The following is a 20,911-nucleotide window of genomic DNA, read 5'->3' on the forward strand; positions in this document are numbered from 1 at the left end:
ATTTCGTAACGAAATATCGTAGCAATAGTTGGTCATAACCAACCACTAGTTTTTGGGGTTGATCCCAACCTACGCCTGCTTGATGTTGATGTCAAGGACTAAAATTATTTTTCAAGAGCATAAAAATTATTACTGCAATAAAAATACAGTCAAGTATAGGTAAAAATTTGTCACAACTAGGAAATTTTCATAATAGACAGGTCGTAATTCTTACAAAATGTGAAAAAAATCTTACAAAAAATGCAAATGATAAATATTAAAGACAGTAGAAGATAAGATTTATAATACTTATATTTTTATATAATTTGTATCTCAAGCATTTTATTCATTTTTATATAAAGTTACTTTGACCATTTGCATGTTTGTAAATCAAGGAAAGTGATGTTTGATTTTCCAACTTGTAAGCCGAAGTTGTACAATAATTGACATGGAGGGTTTAAAAATGTCGCTGTTGTAATTTGTGTAATGTTCTAAGAAATAATATTTATTTTGCTTTCTCAAAAACAAAAACGTTCGTTAATTTGCTCTATTATTTTTAACTTTCCGTAGAGTTAAATATAATAATCCCAAAATAATTCTAAATGAATTTTCTCTGAACATTTTGGCATACTTCAGGAAATATGAATGTAAAGTGTGTGTTTGTGCTCATATATGTATGCATGTTTGAATACAATTTTTTGTCCATGATTTCGAGAGCATGGATCAACCGATTTGAATGATTGAAAAAACATTTTGATTGTTATTGATGGGGACATGATATAACAATCTCATAAAATAACATAGATAAAATAAATACTAACATATATTTGAAACGAATTGGAAAGATTAAGTTGGACAGATGGAGATTATTTGATTTAGTGAAGTATTGCGTGGATATCAATATAATTGAGTTGAAGTTAAAGGACATTGGTATAATAGGATAATTTAAATGAAAAATATTAGTGTCTATATAGCATTATTATAATGTTCATATAGGAACAAAATACTATAAATAAAACGAAGGGTGGCAAGAGATGATATGCTGAATTCATTAAATAATGAGTTGTAGTCGAAGCCACGAAGCCATGTTCTGGGTAAATTTTGTGCTTTTTAAAATGTAGATATTTGCGTAAATTCATGATGTTTAACTGTTTGATGGTGCAACAAAAAAACAAAATTTTCACAAATTTCAAAATTTTCAAAAATCAAAAATTTTAATTATTTAATCTAAGTTACGATACGGGAAGTTTTCCATAAGGCATAATTAATTAGTTAATGGCCCGACAGTCAAAACCTTTCCAATGATAAAAAAAGAAAAAACAAATGATAAAAAGGCAAAAATACTAATTTCTCAGTAGTGTTATAAATATATTATACGCTTAGTCAATTATAATAAAAACAATAACAAAAGTTCCATTCAAGTAAGATGTATGTATTCTGATATGGGAGAGTGAGATTGTTCCGACGAATTTCGCTTTCACTCGCGCGCGCTCTTTGGTTTCCAACAGTTGACTGCACAGTATCGCTTTCGGTACATCACAGATCACTAGACTTTTCTTTAGAAAAATAGAAAATTCTATTATTCATTTTAAATTTCTTATTTATTTTTTTACTTGAATTATTTGTTTTTGATGTTGTTTTGTTATATTCAGTTGTTGTGGACTCTTATTCGCTAATTACATCTTTGATTTTATTTTATTTCTTTATTTCATTTGTTTTCATATTTAATACTTGAATATGCATTAATGCTACATAACAAATTAATGTTAGGTTAAGATTTTATATAAAAGTTGTATATCCTTCGAAATTTTAATATACAATAATTTATATTAATAATTGCATTTATAGATAATTATTACTACAAGGACCATGTTGATTTATTGGATTATTGGATTTCTAATTTATAAGATACAAATATTGAGACAGTCCTTAAAGTTCCTTTCAACAAAAATCAAAGCTTTCTATCGAGACCTATTCATGAACCAATTATAGGTGTATTTTGAACGTAGTATCCACGAAATTATATAACTATATATATTTACATCATTTTTATCTATAATATTAAATCTATATAATATATTTTTTAATAAAATTTGTTTAATTCTTACTAAAAACTACTATGGATCTTTGTCCCACCTCGACATAATTCAGTAAAATTCTGATCACCATATACACCCGAATTTAATATCAATATCATAATGTTTATAATGAAGAAAAATCTAAAAAACATGTTTTTTATATGGCAATTTTCATAACTATTAGTTTTATATCTGTTACTAAGATATATTGCTACTGCTACTAAAGCTGAAGAAAATATGTAAATAATATTGCAATCTAATGATAAAACTTTAAATTAGTAATCCAATCTAATTTAATCTGAATATTTTAATTTCTACATAAGTACATTTTATGAAATAATACAGAATTGTTATATATAGAAATGATGATGAAAACTACTGAAGCATCTAAACAAGAGGAATAGAAATAAAATTCAGTCATGCTAAATTTTCTTTAAATATTATCATAGATAATCATAGTCTGAAGATTTCTCAATTATTGTGTGCATAGTAGAGTTTACTAAAATTTAAATTTGGACCATATGTATATATATATATATATATATATACAGTAGAATCCGCTTAGTATGACATCGAAGGGACGCCGAAATCTCGTCATACTAACCGGTCGTCATTAAAAGCGTACTGAAGAAAAACTTTTTAATATGCAAATATGTTACATGTTTCAGTAATTTAAAAGAAAAGCCTATACAAACGTTTTAATTAAAAATAAAAATGACACATTAAAATTTAATATAAAATAAAATTGACATAGGGTAGGGCGGGGCACAACGGTCCAATTTGACTTACAGTAATTATACTGTCTAAACCCAATGAACAACACATAACATACATAAAAGAAGCATCTATCGAACTATGTTCAGAAAAACTTACATACATACGTACATAATTCCTAATTATATAAATATTATATTTTTTATTATTTTTTAAACATTTGTTATCTGACCCATTTACCTCACATACGGGGTAAAGTGTAACAACCAGGGGGCGAACAGATGCAATTTCTTCTATTAAATTTTAAAGGCATTTTACGCTACATTATTGAACCAACGCAAAATATTAATTCTGTGGGTACATTTGTTAAAAAGACAACACAGTACATTACATTGATCTGCTATTAGTCAGAAATATTTATCAGAAGAGCCGGAATAACAGTTTATTCAATTAATCTCTTGTAAAATTGCTTTTTTTTTAAACTTTACTATTTTATTGCTTACACGCTTACACCTTTGCCAAAGTAAAGGTTCAGCTGGTCCTTTTTATTGCAGTCGTGTGCTGCTTATCTTCTGATAGCAAAGTCATAAGAATAAAAGTGATGGCTGGTTATGAATTTATACATTTTTCGCCCTTTACTATCAAATATAGTTGTTAAAAAAAATCTAATTTTATTTGTTCATGAGATATCCGTGGTGGGCCATTAATAATTAGTCTACCCTACCCATAAACATACAAATGTGATTTTTTAATGTAAGTAATCAGTAATTTTTGATCGATTTCTTTACATAATTTTATTCTCAAAACAGTCCCCGGTGCTATTGTGCAGAAAAGACATAGCAATTGCTTTCGTAGACTTGGCCACATCATGTAAAATCATGTCGGTCATTATAATTGGACCCATTTTTTTTGCAAAAATGGGTCATTATAAGCGACATGTCAATGTAAGCGATGTCAATATATCCGACTAGACAGCTGTTTTTTTAAGGAATTTTATATGGAAACCAAATTCCTAGTGCGATTACGTCATATTAAGCGGTTGTCAATATATCCGGCGTCATACTAATCGGATTCTACTGTATATATATATATATATATATATATATATATATATACGCACATACATACATACATGCATACATACGTACTTGAGTTTGATGCACTTGGTAATCAAACCTCTAGTGAAAGTAAAAGATGTGACTAATATGAGTGGAGAGAGAATCAGTATTAAGACGAAGTACAAATAGCGTGAAAAAAATAAACATTTGTTTATAACGGTCACGGGAATTCCTGTTTTGAAATCGAAATCGGTTTTTAAGCACGAAGAAGAAATTACACAATCGATGCGTATACAACATGAATACTTATTACGAATCGCGTTTGCCACAACATAGATCCGAGAACTATTGTTAAAGATTTCAAAGAAATTTTAGTATTCAAAGAACAACGCTTCTATCGAATAGATTTGCAATTTCAAATTAATTCAAATTAACCCTTTGCTTTCTGTTATGTAATATTTACGCACTTGTATAGCTTTTTATTTTTTTGTCCTCGCTTACTCGAGCTTTTAGCTATCTACAACATTACTTCTATATAATACTCATGAGCTAAACCCGCTACACTTGTACATTGTTTTTGCATATATTTATTGCTGAAATATACATTATTTTTTAAGACAATATGCTGGTCTTTATGCATTTAAAGAGTTTGTCTCCAAAATTTTTTGACATTTTATTTAAGATCGTATGGCCATATAGAACTTATTTGAGACAAAATATAGTTTTGTTTGAAATCGCTTGTATATGTTTCATTCTAGTCAAACTATAACATATAGATAAAAAGGAAATTTCTTTGGTGATATCAAAATTTCGAACCTTAATTTTTATAGCTCTAATTGTTAACAATTTTTGTTCTTTTTGGAGGTTAAACTTTCAATGAATTTATATTTTTTTATTAGGTCTGATCATTATTTTTTTATAGTTTTGCAAAGTTGCTATTCGAGATCATTTAAAATAATTTCAAATAAATGTGGACTAGCAGCAAATTTAACCACATACAATTATCTATATAGTTTCTTACAATCTGCCAGAGCCTACCTAATTGTCAGTTCAATTTTATACTTAATTTTGGTAGGTATTAAATATGATGATTATAATAATTTAATTACTCAAAAGTCAATCATTAAATTTACATTAAAAAACTCTTGAATCGGGGTTTAAACCTATCGACCATGTCTTCTTCGTTTTCGTATAAATACAAGATTAGTCGAAAAATAATTTAGTTAAAAGGCAAAGTTCCATTATAATTGGTTGTTGCAAAAGCGATTAATAAATTTGCATTCAGATTTTTTTTGTCATTACTGAAAACCCTAAAAACTGGCAAATACTTATGCATGAAAAGCAAGGGATAAAAATAAGTAATATTTACCTATAATAAGGATATTAGCACCTGTTCCCATGATTGTAAGATTTGAATTCTGTATCTTTATTGCGTTAACGATTCATTAATCATATGAAATTCACTTCACTTTCTTTTGACCACAGACACTGTAACAACTTTCGTTATCAACGTGCAACTCTTCAAGTTCAATGAGTGATTACGACTAAATTTGAAATTACTTGTATATGATGTTATTGAAAAAATTTGTGGTATGCGGTCGATAATTGAAAATGCACTCACACATATATATATACCTATACAAATATATATTTTTCAATTTTTTTTATATTTATTTCAACGTCTTGCTTAGAGCAGCGCGAACTAGCGACTGCTCGGTATAAATTTCTGAAGTAGCCACGACTTTCTGAAGAAATAAATATTACGGGGGAAAGATGAAAGTATGCAAACGGCGAAGAAAAATAAAATATTTAAAAAAGTATTATCAAACGTTTATCAAATGTGTCTTGAGACAATTTTTCATTAATCTTTAATGAATTGTATTATATTACTATATAATTGTTTCACATCACTTACATCCTATATTATTTATATTATATTTATAAATTAAATTGGTATACATCAATGATTTTCAATAAATAAAAATACGCATTTATTCAACTCTTAATTAAGATTTTAATAATCTTAAATCCGTATATTATATGTCAAAACCTCTACCAAGTTGCAATTTATATTGAAACATAACTAATAATAATATGTATATGCAAACTGCCTCTTCATCTCTTAACATTTTAAATTTACTTCATGTCTAAATATTGCGGATATTTTTAATTATTTTTTTTGAAAAAAATTATTTTTATACAAATATACTTGCAATGTTTTTTGAGCAAGAACATTCAAAAAAAATGACTACAAATCATAAAAAATATGTTATTAATAGAAATTCTAAAATATTAGAAAAACAAAGTGAGTGAACAAAATCTTTACATATACATCATTTAATTTTATCATTTTTATTTAATTTTAATTGATAAAACTATACCTAAATTCAGTTCATGCTGTAAACAGGCCAATCGACACAGACCTTTTAAGGCTTTTTTAAAACTTTAATTAATAAAATAATTATAATGATCATAATTCGTTCGTCTATAAAAATTTTATGTGTAGTCAATGTTGAAAAATTATTGGTATAGTTGGTTAAATATTGGGATATTTATCTACGATTGTGGTCACGATTTGCTTCTACTTATGGACCTAGTGTTCCTGTAAAGCTAATTTAATCAATTTTGACCATAATTTCATTTTTAAATTTTTACATTATATAAATTATATGTATTTTATTAGTTTTCACGTTACGCCTAATTATAAGCTCTTGTCATAGCTTCTTTTCCATATCCTGGTAAGGGCCTTAGGCTGGATATAGAATTGCCTGGCATTGCACAAACGTTTTTAAAATCACTTAGACAAACACATATATAAATTTTAACCTTATAGGACAAAATGTATTTTAATGCATATACATCTTGCTCATAAATGTGATACTTTGGCTCTCTGGCAGGTACTTGTGCAGGTTGAAATGGTCTGGAAATTTATTTACCGATTCTGCAGCATGTTATGACAATGTGATGTTATGAAGAACTTTTCTTACTAATTCGTTCTAAATATTGATAAAAGCCATGTGGTTGCTGTGCAGACAGACGTTTTTCTTAGGTTGTCAGATAGAAAACCTAACCTAGAAACCGCAAAAATGTCAAAAAAACGATCTTAGATAACATGGTATTTCTGACCCAGCTTTATAACATACGAGTGACGTTGCAGTTTATGTGTAAAACGCCTGAATGTACAGCATATAAATGACATTTTGACAGTATTCAGTATGATTCAGTAGCATAATGTATGCAAGTTGGAGCGTAACATGGCCTTGCCATAACATTGGTCTGTTGTGCGGCAGAATCGGCCCATTAATTTTTGAACTTCTCAATAAATATATTAAATCCTATAAATATTTGAAGACGCCTTGGTGGCCATGATGTGCAGAACTCGCTTGCCAGACCGTTGATTTCGTACTTGCAATTAGTACTCTAATAATCACCAGTACAATTTTTTTAACTCTACATTCAAAAGGTTCACTAGCTTTCAGCCTTTTTTGTCTTTACTTATTACTTCTTTATTACAGTCATTATTCATACTATATTTATACATCTTAAAATCATAAAATCGCGCATTAAATAAAATAAAATAGATTTGTGTTACAATTGTTAAGTTTTATCATTTGTAACATATAGTCAGTATTAATTGTATATTCATATACTTTTACCGGATGCGTGCAAAACGATCAGGAAGTATTGAAGAATAGTTATTAAAATGAATATCCAAACTACAAAATCCGTTCAAACACTAAGTGATACATTTGACATTTTTATGGAATGCGGTGCCAATTCGTAGGAATAAGCCATAAACTAGTTTTAAGTGGCATTTTGCCGTATGGCAATTTGCATGAATTTCCGCACATGTGTAAACAATAGTCTTCATTAATAAGAAATTAATATAATAATTTAGGGAGCGTTCATTAATCACGTGGGGTTTTCAAGGGGAGGGGAGGTTTGACAAAAAATCACGTGGATAAGGGAGGGGTACGTATATTTATTTTTTAACTAATTAAAAAAACTGATTTTTTCGTAAATTCGAAAAATTTGTTCAAAAAATTTTACGTAACTGTGATATTTGGTGAGGGAGGAGGGTAATTTTAAAAATCGCGATGTATCACGAAGAGGGGTCCAAAAATCCATAAACAATCGATCACGTGATTTATGGACGCACACTTACAAGTATACCGAAATGCTGTAGAGCAAGGATGTCAAACTCAAAGGTGCAATCGGGCCGCATAAGCAAGGTCTAACTTCAAGCGGGCCGCAAAAAAAACTATATGTGTGTTGTGTATGCATACATATGTATACATATACACACATACACACACATATATATATATATATATATATATATATATATATATATATATAGATCCATCCCATCAAGGTCAAATCAAGACCCGAAACGTATGTTTTCTGAATAAAAACATTTTTTTTCAATAAAACTGTTTTTAATTACTGGATTGATGCCCAAGAACAATTTTATCATATTATTCCATCATCTGAAGCAAAATCTCTCGCTTTATATATATATATATATATATATATATATATATATATATATATATATATATATATATTCTAGCTGACCCGACAAACGTTGTTTTGCTAAGTAATGTATATTCTAATCAATTTCTAGAGATATTCCGATATTCCGAGATTCAGATATTCCGAGATTCAGATATTCAGATATTCCAATATTCCGATATTCCGATATTCCGATATTCCGACATTCCGACATTCCGACATTCAGATATTCAGATATTCAGATATTCAGATATTCAGATATTCAGATATTCCGAGATTCAGATATTCCGAGATTCAGATATTCAGATATTCAGATATTTAGATATTCAGATATTCAGATATTCAGATATTTCGACATTCAGACATTCAGATATTCCGATATTCCGATATTCCGATATTTCGACATTCCGATATTCAGATATTCAGATATTCAGATATTCAGATATTCAGATATTCCGACATTCCGATATTCCGATATTCAGATATTCAGATATTCAGATATTCAGATATTTAGATATTCAGATATTCCGATATTCCGATATTTCGACATTCAGATATTTCGACATTCCGATACTCCGACATTCCGATACTCCGACATTCCGATACTCCGACATTCCGATACTCCGACATTCTGATACTCCGACATTCCGATACTCTGACATTCCGATACTCCGACATTTCGATACTCCGACATTCCGATACTCCGATACTCCGACATTCCGATACTCCGACATTCCGATACTCCGATACTCCGATATTCCAATAGAGCTAAATGTACAAAAAATGGCAGTTTTTGAGAGAACTAAGCGTCCGATTTGAATGATTCAAAGAACTCTCTGCTTGTTTTAACAAAATAATTGCTTTTGGAAAAAAAATGTTATAATTTTATTTTAATTTTTTTTTTCTTGAAATGTTTAAGTTACGAAGTTTCAAGTAACATTCGATTAATTAACGAACAATTATCTGACTACGTTCAGTAAAATTGCCAGTCATTGTAGAAATGTATTTTTTTGATGTCTTTCAAAAATTCGTTATCTACACCTTTTTAGCCAACTTGGAACGGCCAGGTGGCAGACACGTTTAAAACCTTATTTTAATTTAAAGGTATTTTACAAAATAATTACATTTTTAACTAATGCTAAATAACTACCAACGGAAGAAAATACTTTTATTATGGATTTTCAAAGATTACCGATATTTTGTCAATACAATCAAACTGGAAGTTTTATATACTTTCTATAGAAAACATGGTATAATCCAATCCAAGTTTTTTTTGGTCTTTCGACTTATATTGTCGTAAATATTCACGTAAAACTTCCTATTAAAAGTAATTGAACACCATATCTCAAGAACGTTTGACATTTCACGTAATAGCCACCGTCTATTTTTTTATTCGAATTACGCTTCTACAAAAATTTTCAAATTAAAAATGTAAAGTTTCTACGCGATTTTGGAATAATATCTCACCTTTTGGACTTTCTCTGGATTGGCACGAATTTTTCAAGACTAAGACTGGCCAAATCGGTTTAGACGTTTTCGATTTTTACTTAGACATTTGAGAGAGAGCTCCATTTTTATATATAAGATATACTAGCTGACCCGGCAAACGTTGTTTTGCCATCAAAAATATTTTGCTGCTTTGCAGTGGTTATTATTTGAACAACATGAATCAACCTGGATCAAAATTTCCTTAAAATTTATATCAATAAAAAAAAAATTAAAGTTTAGCATAAATTTATAAAATTTATCATAATTAATAAAGGCTGGGACTAACACTCGAGAAGTGCGAGGGTTTGGCTAACTTTATGCGGTATAAACTATTTGTTAAACAATAATTTCTTGTTGATTTAATTAAATGTAATTATTGTTAATTTATTTAAAGTAATTGTTAATTACTTAGCAGTTGAATATTTCATTTTTTTCCTCATCGAATTGTTATTTATTGCATATTATCATTTGTCAACATATGCGGGCAGTCGGGCCGCAAAAATATCTGCTGCGGGCCGCATGCGGCCCGCGGGCCGCTAGTTTGACACCCATGCTGTAGAGCAAGGGTGAGTAACCTTTTTAATCGCACTTACTATAATCTACAAAGCTTAATATAATTTTAATCATTATAATATGAATTTAAAAAAATTAAATACTTTATAAATAAATACAACAGCCGTCGATATTTTTGAGAAAATATCGACGAAAGTTTTTTCAAACTTTTTCAAAATTTGGTCTCATTTGATTCAGAATGACTTGGCTCAGAATTATCTATATTTTTTTACAACAACTTCTATAGATATTTTTAGATATTTTGGCATAATTTACAATTATTTTTTAAATATTTTAAGTAGAATTCATACATATCGATGGCGTCAAACATAAAAGCCACTAGGACCATAGTGTTATATGAAAATGAATGAATGCAGTTCGAATTCTCAAATTAACACTTATTTTAATTTCCCATAGGGTAAATTATAGTAATCACAAAAATATCTAAAATGAAAAATTTTATATATCTTTACGTTTCAGAGGTTTCTGAACGTTTTGGCAGACTTCAGAAAAAATGGATGACAAAATGAAAAACTGATTAAATTTTTGGGAAGGCAGTGTAGCGGTTTCAAAGATCGAGTAAAAGAAGTTTAAAAAAGCCATTTGGCGGTCAAAAATGTGATCATTTAGACATGTGAGAGGCCAACAAATTTGTTCGAAATGCTTGAAAATATAAAATTCTTCGAGTAAAATTGTTTTATAAAATTCATAACAACAATTACTATTAACTATCATAATAACTATTCTTATATGATTCGAAGACTCAAATAAATTACATATGTTTTAATACCAATGTTTAGATTTTCATAAAATTAATATGTACAAAGACATTGATATCAATTTATCCTAGGAATACAAAAGTAACATAACAAAATGAAAAATTACAATAATAATTATTTATATAAAATCATGAATATTTTCTTATATTGAAACCAACAGATATATAGCCACAACGAAATTGAGCACAGTGTAGCCATCTGTTTCTTTCTATTAATCAAATTGAAAATAGTAGCGACTTCTTCATTTGTTTGGAGATAACTGCCCATGATATGCACCTTAGACAAGATAATAATATGGTGATACACACCAATTATAAATTATACGTCAAATCAGTATCAAATTTTGTTTCGTTTAAAAGTGTTAAGTTTATTTATTTGCTTTATCAACTTCTTTTTCATTCCTTCACATTCGTATAAATTCATTAAATTCAAGATTTGTGGGCTTCTTTGACATCAAATTTTATGATTCTATAAATAATTCCTTTTTTTTGTTAGTTCATGTTCCGTGGACTTTGGTCATCAATTCAGACAAGTCAAATTTGTGATTGAAGTCGTATTCATTGTAAAAACAATATTAGAATACAATATATTTATATACAAACTTTAAAACAATTTGGTGTTTTTACGTGCTTATTATTCTTGTATATAACTAAAATGTCTTTAAAACTCTATTTTGATTTATTATCTCAACCATCAAGAGCCTTATATATTTATTTGAAAGCAGCAAAAGTACCTTTTGAGCCGTGCATGGTGCCTTTGGCAAAAAGTAAAATAGAATTAAATTATTTTAAATTTAATTCATATTTAATTGCTATTGTTCAAATATTTTATAGATGCACAGTTGAAACCAGAATACGCAAAAATAAACCGATTTCAGAAAGTTCCATGTATTGATGACAATGGTTTTAAATTGGCTGAAAGGTATAATATTTTATAATTATGTGCATATAACTATAGGTACTAATTTTACCTGAAATGTATTTAGTAGTTAACATGGAACTTGTTATTGTCGCATCTGATAAATTTTTATTATAATTTGATTATAATATAACTGATTTTTAATTGTTCAAGAAATATTTGATTATTGAATTGCTTTGGGTTTTATGAAGGCACATAATTATGTGCCTTCATATTGTAAATTATTGTCAACTGTAAATTAATTTACAGTTGAAAAAACTGAATGTCTTTGATTTTTTTTTTGGAAATTAATACTGTACAAACATTTCATTCAGTAACTTTAGATTACTTACTTATCCTTTAGTATTTTTTAAAATTGCTGTAGCATTCACATTTTGATTTATGAGATTAACTATAATAAAGCACTAAGCAAATAATTCAACTATTTCATTGTCAATATTGCCGAATTAGGGTTTGTACTAATAGTACTAATAATAATGTCTAGATAGTATTATCTGGCTCCTAAATATTCATTGTTCAGATCAATAGTTTAAAAATTTTCTTGTTTTTTTTTTTTAATAGACATTATAATTAAATTTAGAGATTATAAAATATGTTAAATTTTAGTCATTGTAAATTATAATATTTTATATTACTTTGTAGTGTGGCAATTTTCCGTTATTTGGCACGAACATATCCTAAGGAAGACCATTGGTACCCAAAAGATTCAAAGAGTCAGGCATCTGTTGATGAATTTTTAGAATGGCAACATACTGCATTACGAATGCCATGTGGAATGTATTTTGTGAATAAGGTGAAGATTTGATATCTATAGAAACAATAATTCTATTATATATTAATTTATAATTTGAGAAGAATTCAACTTTACTCAAAAGTTTGTTCCTATGTGATACAATTAATTTGAATATTGTTGTTAGTGGTTATTACCTTTCAAAACTGGTAAAGAAACTCCAGTTGAGAAAATTAATGAAAGTAAAATGCAAATGGATCAAGCCTTAGATTTATTTGAGAAACATTGGCTGAAGGACAGGCCCTATATGGCTGGTGAAAAAATATCAATAGCAGACATTGTTGGTGCTTGTGAAGTTGAACAACCTAGTAAGCAAATCATTCTTGTATATCCAAATTGTTTTTTTAATTGTTAAAAAAAATTGATTATTATGCTGTAAAATATTTTATTACAGAAATAGCTGGATTTGATCCTGCTGAGGGAAGACCTCTTTTCAAGGTATGGTTGGAAAGGGTTCGTAAAGATCTGAACCCTCACTATGATGAAGCACATAAATTTGTATACAAATTATTTAATGATCAGAAACAATAATAGGTTAACTACTTTGTTATATTATTCGAAAAATATATATTTGATAATGAATGGAAATGTTATCATTTGTGACAACTTTTTGATTCTAATTGGATTACAAATAAAATTAAATAAATTCTAGTCAGATTCTCATGCATCGGTTTAGTATTTTGATAATGCGATACATTTAAAGAATACAGAAATGCATAAATAAATAAATTTTACATTTTATTGATGCAGTCCAGCATACTTTACAGTTTGAAGTATTTAGTCTTAGTAATATTGTACTAAGTTAAAAAACACAGGTGTGATAATCATTTCATTTTAAATTAAAATGAAATAGGATAATAATTCTTTCTATATACTATATTTTCATTGTGATGTTTAGATGTTTTTGTTTGATTATCACAATTGTGTTTTTTAACTTAAAATATTGTACTATGATTAAATAATTTAAACTGTAAAGCATGTTGGATTGCTTCAATTAAATGTAAAATAATTATTTCTTTATGTATTTCTGTATTCTGCATACTGGTCCACGTATACAGACCATATAGAAACACATCTTGATTTTTTGATGCTCTATTATCTTCTTGTTTTTGACATAAATATTTTAATCTATATAAAAAATATGAGATAAGATATTGTTATCAGCGAAGAAAATCAAATATCATGTATTTCTAATATTATGTAAGCCAGTTACCATTATGATAACAGAGTATACATAGATATAATAAGAGTATATTACGAATATATTATATACTCATATTATCATATTGTCTTGGGTTACCTACCCAATAGAAAAGTTTTGAAAACCCTGGAATTGCAATTGCTTTTGTTGACAACAAATTTAACCTAAAATAAATGTCAAATGTATTATTTGTAGAACAACCACTCACAGTATAATTATCCAAAAAAATATTCAGGTATTTTAAAATAACTAATATACTCAATATTTTAATGATTAACTTATTTAGAGGTTTATTTTTGGAAATTTAACGTCGAGTGTATTTGATTTAAATTGTTAATGTGTTTTGACTGTTATTGTCAGTTACTGTGTTTTATGGTTACTGTTTTCTGTTTAGAAGTCCTTAATAAAAAGTAATATTTCTTTTAAATATATTAGATATAAGTTTAATTATTTGACAAATGTGTAATTATATATCTATGATAATTAAGATATGCGTTTTAAATGTCTTTTACCATTATTGAATTATTTTCCTAAAATATATTTTAATATTTATTTAATCTAAAATTTATTATAAGAATATTTACTTACAGTAAAACCTCGATTACCCGAACTAATCCTTGTCGATAGGCATACTGATAATCCAATGTATGAAGAATAATGATGTGTATTTATCAAAAATTACAAATACATACATAGATATCAACAAAAATCAATGTTTAATAAGAAATTAACATTTCCTTATATAAGTACACATACATTTTTTTGGATTATATTACATACACACTCGTATACTAAACTCCAGCATAAATCGTGCAAAATATCTAATTGTATGCGAATCCCTATAACTGAGGTCCGGATAATCAAGGTTCTACTGTATTTTGTATTTATGTAGCAATAAGTTTTACTCTTCTTTATAATTTTTTTTAATAATCTACAGATATTTAAAAGAAGTCTAAATATTGTTTTGTACCAATATGTCTCTGAAATTATATTTTGATTTAATGTCTCCACCTTCAAGAGCGCTCTTTATATTCTTGAAAGCAGCAAAAATTCAATTTGAACCTTGCATAGTATCACTGGGCGAAGGTGAGTTACATTTAAGAATTTAAATAACTATATTTATAATTTTATTAAAAATTTAATTTGTGAAATACATTATATATGTTTTTAGGTAAGAATTTAGCACCTGAATTTGCAAAAATAAATCGGTTTCAAAAACTACCATGCATTGATGATAAGGGCTTCAAACTTGCTGAGAGGTGAGAATTAATATGGAAAATAACTTATGTTTTATAATTAAATTTAAGAAAGTAATTAATACACCCCTGCCTGACTGAGATATGAAAATATTGTCAATAAAGAAAAATAAAATAAACATAGAAACTGAATTTTGAAGAAAATTTGAAACAAAAACATTTTACTGATTCAACTTATAATTCATGACAAAAAGAAGTTTATAAATTTAAGTGTTTTTCAAATTTTTTGAAATTTGAATAAGGATCTAGTTGCAATAATAATATAGAATGCTTTTGTGTAGATTGCTTTGTAAACTATGATTTAATTTATTAAATTGCATTTATAAATTTTCTACAGAAAGCAACATTGAGCAGTCTATAATTTTTACTAAATATACTATATATTATTCAATGTAACAAATATTGTTTTTGATAGTTTGATATATTATACAGTGTTGCAATATTACGTTATTTATCAAAAGCATATCCAATAGAAGAACACTGGTATCCTCAAGAGGCACAAAAACAAGCTTTGGTAGATGAATTTTTGGAATGGCAGCATATCGGATTAAGATTACCTTGCGGGATGTATTTTATAACAAAGGTATAGTTAAATGACTTTTTACTATGTTTATATTTATATTTGTATGTATATTTATAATATACATATGTGTTTCATATTGTGGAAGTTAACATAAATACAATATATTTCTTATTTTTGAGTAAGCATACTTGTAGAAAATAACAATATTATTATATAAGTATAGAAGTTTAATTGAGGACCACTTAAGTCTGTTCAGTAAAATAATATTTATGCTTTTCTTGCTCTATTATTATAATAAGTATTGTAAATTAATTTTTTTGGGTTGCTTAATTATTTGTAAAAATTTTATTATTAACAGTTTTTGACGCCGCTAAAAACAGGTAAATTTGCAAGTCCCGAAGAAATTAAAAAAAGTGAGCAAAGGATGCACGACGCTTTGGAATCGTTTGAAAATCTTTGGCTGAAAGACAGGACATACATGGCTGGAGACCAAATATCAATTGCTGATGTATTAGGTGCATGCGAGGCCGAACAACCGAGTAAGTTTTTGAAAAATTATTATCAAACTAATAATTAAACGAAATTTAAATAATTTTCATATTTCAATAAATGCGTTCATGTCATGTTATTCGGATGCTATTACTACTACGATGATTTTTTATTGTAGAAATAGCAGGGCTTGATCCATCCGAAATGCATCCCATATTCAAACAATGGATGGAAAGGGTGCGCAATGATCTTAACCCACATTACGATAAAGCCCATAGATTTGTTCAACAATTTTATGAACAACAGAAAAATAATTGATTTTGTACAACAATTTACTCTATAATTGTACAATAAATTATTTTTGATTAAATTAATTTTAAAATGGTATTTTATATATTTCGGATACATGATTTGAGTCATTACAGTAAAAGTTTAACAATCAAAGCTTAAACACTTAATAATGTGGCAAATTGTTTGAAGCATAACAATATAATTGAATATAATGTTTGCATTTAAATTTGGTTAATGTGTTGAGATTCTTCTTGCGATGAAAATTCCTTCACATGCAGGTAACCCCCATATAACATGGTAGTTACGTTCCAAAAAAGTAGCGTGTTGTGCCAATTCGTGCTATATCCGGGCAAAGATTAGTACAAAATGAGGGGTTACGTTCCAAGAATTCAAAAAAACATGCTCTACATATCATGGCTTTATAATATTTAATTATTTCAAGAAGTAATATACATTACATGAATTATAAGATTTTTTTTGCCATAACTAACAACTAAGTGCAATCTAACGCAATATGTTTTTTTGCAAGATATTTTCATCCTCTGAGCAGTTTTTGGCAAAAAAATTAAATTTGCTTTTGATTACTTGCTTTTAGCAAAATAATATTAGGTGCGCAACTAAGTTCTCGCTGTTTTTCGATGAAAATGTAACTTTATTATAAAAAAAACTATTACATCTGATTCATTCAAACTATTTCCCATCGCTAGACACATCTTTTGCCCATCTTTCTGGCAGAGCTCGAATACCTTGACGTCAGAAGTGGTAGTCTTTTGAGGCTATCCACGAATCAAGTCATTTTCTGATGTCTTCGTATAAGTTGAACTGCTGCTCAGCCAGGCCATGTGCCATCGAACGGAACAAGTAAAAATCGGACAATACAATATCTGGGGAATATAGCGGGTGGGGTAGGATTGCCATTTGACCGTTCCCAAGTAGGTTTTAACAGGCTTGAAAACGTGATGCTGAGCGTTGGCATGCAGTAAAATCACTCTGCTCGTATTCTGGCCGTTTTTCGCGCAGTGTTCGGCTAAATTGCATCAATTGATTTCGATACAGTTCTCCAGTGATGATTTCGCTCGGTTTCAACAGCTCATAATGAATAACACTGACCTGGTACCACAATATTCAAAGTAAACCTTCGTAGTGAATATTCGGCCGAACCGAGATTTTTTTCCCTTGGATTGCTGTAATGTATTCATTTTTATCACCTGTCACGATGCGATGAAGAAACCTTTCCTTTCTCGCCACTGGAGCAGTGGTTCACAGGCGAAAAAACGACGCTCGACGTCTCATGGCTTCAACTCACAAGGAACCCAAGTTTCTTGCTGCTGAATAATCCCCAACGCATGCAATCACTTGGAAATGGCTTGGCGGGTAATTCCTAATTCTGAAGCAAGCTCTTCTTGAATTTGGCACGAATTCTCTTCGAGAAAGGCCTTCAATTTAGCGTCTTTGTAGATTTTGGACCCTCCTTCACGAGGGCGGTCGTCAACATCAAAATCACCGTTTTTGAAGCGACAAAACGCATCACGGCATGTTGTTTCACTCGGAGTAACATTTTCGTAGCTCTTGATGCACTTGAGCTGCCGTTTTTTTCGAATGAAAGAAAAAAATCAACACTTCCCGCAAATGACGATTGTTTGGCATAACATTAGACATTTTCACTTGATCAGAAGTATATATTGCAAAAACTAAATCACTTATGTGTGTAGCATAAGTTTGTTTGTCATATGTCTAAGCTTGGTTCATGACGTTTTGGATTTGTCAAAATCGACCAACCCTTACTGCTAGAGCCATATACTGACAAACAGCGAGGACTTAGATGCGCACCTAATATTTATATATTTAACACATGCAAAGTTATCTTTATTACACTTTTATACTCATTTTATTTAAAAAATCTTTGTTCAAGAAATGTGAAATATAATACCGGATAATCCTAGAATTTTTTTCGATAGAACTTACGCGCTCGAATAATAAAATCAGATTACTCATCTTTTGCCCTAATTTTATCACATTTTTAGAATACAATCAAAAAGAAATTATTAAAATTATTCTTAAAAAAATATTTAAGATATGTCCAAAGTTTTAGTTTTGTTTTATTATATACCTCGCGCTTCTTAATTGACAAAGTGGTTCTAAAAATATTTAAGTATTTATAAATTTGTTTATGTTCCCGTTCCTGTAGCGTTTAGATTATAATTAGAAGGCTTTATTAAAACTATTTATAAGCAAAAGGAGTATCAGATCACTTGTATTTCTTAGCCTCATATTGCGAGCATACAATATGTATTTACGCGTGATATATACTTTAGGCATAATAATTTATAATCGACTAAAATTGGAATTATTAAAATTAATTTGCATGTCTAATATGTTTTGATTTGTTTGTTGAAAATTGCATATATTGTAATTTGCATGAATTATCTTTTACATTGAAAAAAGTAACTAAGTCAGTAATCAAAATTTAACGTGAAATTATTATTAAAATGAATATTTCTACAATGTGATTTTAATTTAGTTGCATAAATGCAAATACTCTAGGAATATGCATTTGCTCGCAATGTAAATAAGCTAATAACAACCGGTTTCACAGCATCTGCAAGCCTACATTTACACAATTCCGATTTACATCAAATATTTGATTTTTTATAGTGTTTACAGCAATCCTATAAGCTTGTGATGCTTTTTAATGTGGTTTTATAGATGACAAAACTCTAAAATTTATAGCTTCAAGCAAAAATACAAATCATAGTTCGTGAAATATCATATCAGATCAGATATGTGATATCTGAGTACATTTTAGAATTTGCTCACAGGCATTATTAATTGATATTGTTAAATCATATACATTTTTCGAATATTATAATGAGATTTTGATTATATATATGACAACTTGACTCTAAAGTTTCCAAACTTTATTGGAACCAATTCTCTCTTTGAATTCGCAATCAATTTTGCGTACTATCTTTCAACAAATTAATCGAAATACGCAACATGAGTACAAAATCTGGTTATATATAATAAACAATGTCATGAAGCATGCATCTGCGATGTGTAATAAACACATGGCGATATAAAATTTCTGAATAAATTTGACGCAATCAATTTATGGATTGAACAATTAAGACTGCGCAAAATGAAATAGCATTCTTCAAACGATTATTTGAGATCATTGTTTGAATAAAGATGTGCTGCGAAATAAAATATAAAATAAAGGTTAAGGATAAGTCTCTCACTTATTAAGTAATCATTCAGTTAATTTGAAAGAATAAACTACAGTATTTTATATAAAGTTTTCACAAAATATCAGCATTTTCAAAAAGGATTTTTTTTTCAAATGTTTGAAAAATTTTCAAAAATGTTCAAGATTCTAAAAAAAAAATTTTTCTTTTCTGAGCATTTAAAAATTTTAAATTAGGGTACAGGAAGTTTCTGCAAATTGCCTTAATGCACGATGCCATTCACCACTAGTTAATTGTATATTTTCTTCAGATGTGTATCACATGCAATTGAAATTTTGCCACATGAGCTTAATATGTGTAAATTCTATTTCGAGGAACCGTGTTATAAATTACATCGGAGGCCAAGGTTCATTAATGAACAAAACAATACGCGGATCCGACGAAAATAAACAAACAACTTTTGTTTTCGTATCACCGTTGTGTTGCCGTCTATATGGAAACAATGGTTTTATAACTATGCTTTTATGATTATATTGCTCGGTTGATATGTGAAAATTTAGAAATATGATAAGGTAATAAGAACAATGCGACAACATTTTTTCATTATATTAACAATGATATGTTTCGCACATTTGAATTAACGGCGGAAATAATAATTCACTAAAACTGGACATGTATGTATGTTTATAAAATCCTGTCGTGGTGCATGTAAAAACGTGGACTAGCATTAACTAGTTCCGAGTTCGATCCCAACCTCGGCCACCTCGATATCAAATAGTATGGTATCAATTTTCCACTGGAGATTATAGACCACTAATATATTCTCAAGTGAAAATGACGATTTTGTGCTGCAATGAATGAATTCTCAATGAAATATTATCTATACAAATATATCTATAATGAAAGTGAAATTACTGTTCAAAGTATTAGATAAACATTTTGAAAATCGTTGGTGTATTTTTATAAAAAGGTTACATCAAAAGTTTAAAATCATGAAACATAAAAAACAAGGCTCTGCATGAGTTGTGGCTGTACTTAAAAAAAAGGGATCGCAGCATAAAATGCGAAAGATGCATTTTATCTACGTTACTGTTT

General features: G+C 28.5%; 1 protein-coding gene across 1 annotated transcript; it reads left to right on the forward strand.

Moving 5' to 3' along the window:
* The first annotated feature begins 11,661 nt into the window (after positions 1-11,661).
* LOC113385926 lies at positions 11,662-16,658 on the forward strand. Its single transcript, XM_026623748.1, has 10 exons — positions 11,662-11,929; positions 11,997-12,084; positions 12,724-12,874; positions 12,999-13,179; positions 13,266-13,400; positions 15,036-15,158; positions 15,244-15,331; positions 15,761-15,911; positions 16,210-16,390; positions 16,519-16,658. The coding sequence occupies exons 1-10, from the start codon at positions 11,818-11,820 to the stop codon at positions 16,656-16,658; spliced, it is 1,350 nt and encodes a 449-aa protein (XP_026479533.1). The 5' UTR covers positions 11,662-11,817.
* The last annotated feature ends 4,253 nt before the right edge of the window (positions 16,659-20,911 follow it).

This window comes from Ctenocephalides felis, unplaced genomic scaffold (assembly GCF_003426905.1).
Source record: "Ctenocephalides felis isolate EL2017-DRISC unplaced genomic scaffold, ASM342690v1 CF-g0.4_SCAFFOLD_03571, whole genome shotgun sequence".
In the NCBI taxonomy this organism is placed as follows: Eukaryota; Metazoa; Arthropoda; class Insecta; order Siphonaptera; family Pulicidae; genus Ctenocephalides; species Ctenocephalides felis.